The sequence below is a fragment of the Myotis brandtii genome, unplaced genomic scaffold (assembly GCF_000412655.1).
Source record: "Myotis brandtii unplaced genomic scaffold, ASM41265v1 scaffold49, whole genome shotgun sequence".
NCBI classification, from domain to species: domain Eukaryota; kingdom Metazoa; phylum Chordata; class Mammalia; order Chiroptera; family Vespertilionidae; genus Myotis; species Myotis brandtii.
This window is the reverse complement of record NW_005368707.1, coordinates 3678533-3679587: the sequence shown is the minus strand read 5'-3', so window position 1 is coordinate 3679587 and position 1055 is coordinate 3678533. Positions and strand designations below refer to the sequence as shown.

Here is a 1055-nt window from a genome sequence, read left to right as displayed (position 1 = left end):
CGTCGCGGAGAGACAGCGGCCACGGAGGCAGAAAAGGCCCCGCCGCCCCCGGCTCGGCCCGCAGTCCCGCCTCACCTAGACTTGCCCACGCCACTCTCGCCGATGATGAGGATCTTCAGGGTGGTCAGCACGTCCTCATCCATCCTGACCCTCGTCGGCTCCGAGCCCAGCCGCCCCTGTCTGGCCCTCTACCCTTCACTAGGGAAAGCTGCCCGTGCAGGCGCACTGCTCCGCGGCCGCCACCTTCTTTTCCCAGGGGTTATTTAGATTGCTGAAGCCCTACTTCCGCCCGGAGGTAGTTCTGCGCCTGCGCAAACCTCGATAGTCCCCTGGCATCCCTTGCGCAAGCGCAGATGGGGGAAGCCTTGTGTGAGTTCACAGACTGCCCGGGGTCCTCCTGCTCCCCAACCCTAACCTAACGCTGCTTCCCTGGGGTACTTGAGAAAGCGCTGAGTTGGGAGAGTAGAATACTCTAAAATTTCAGCCCTAGCTGGTTTGGCTCAGCGGGTAGGGCGTTTTCCTGCGGACTGAAGGATCCCTGGTCTGATTCCTGTCAAGGGCACATGCCCAGGTTGTGGGCTCCATCCAGGAAGGGGGCATACAAGAGGCAGCCGATCAATGATTCTCTCATTATTGATGTTTCTATCTCTCTCTCCCTCTCCCTTCCTCTCTGAAATCAATAAATTTTTTAATAAAAATAAAGAAAAGAAAATCATTATTTTCAGAAATACATAATATAACTAGTAATAGGTCTATTTTTTAAATGAATTAATACATATATTTAAATTTTGGAATAAATATTAACAATATAGCTACATACCAGCTCTTTAGAGTCCTCAATATTTGTAAAAGTATCCAATAATTTGTACAACAAAAACGTTTGAGAACTGTTGCATGGTACTATTCACAACAAGATTAAAAAATTAAAAATTAAATTTTAAGAACCAGGCCTGGATTTATTGATGATGCATGGAACATCATCGACTTACTTTGGCAACACTATATTTTCTTAAATTTTGTACTACTTCTTGGCCACTTCTTTTTTTTAATTAAAT

General features: G+C 46.8%; 1 protein-coding gene across 4 annotated transcripts in view; it reads right to left on the bottom strand.

Moving 5' to 3' along the window:
• The window catches only part of RAB18 (RAB18, member RAS oncogene family), a 35176-nt gene extending 34666 nt beyond the window's left edge, over positions 1-510 (bottom strand). The window contains exon 1 of one of the 4 annotated variants that reach the window (XM_005876551.2): positions 76-510. In XM_005876551.2, coding sequence (XP_005876613.1) covers positions 76-143 — 68 coding nt within the window. In that variant the 5' untranslated portion in view covers positions 144-510. The remainder of the gene's footprint in view (positions 1-75) is intronic. The other 3 variants (XM_014547984.1, XM_014547985.1, XM_005876550.2) reach the window with 3 other exon arrangements.
• Positions 511-1055: the final 545 nt, after the last annotated feature.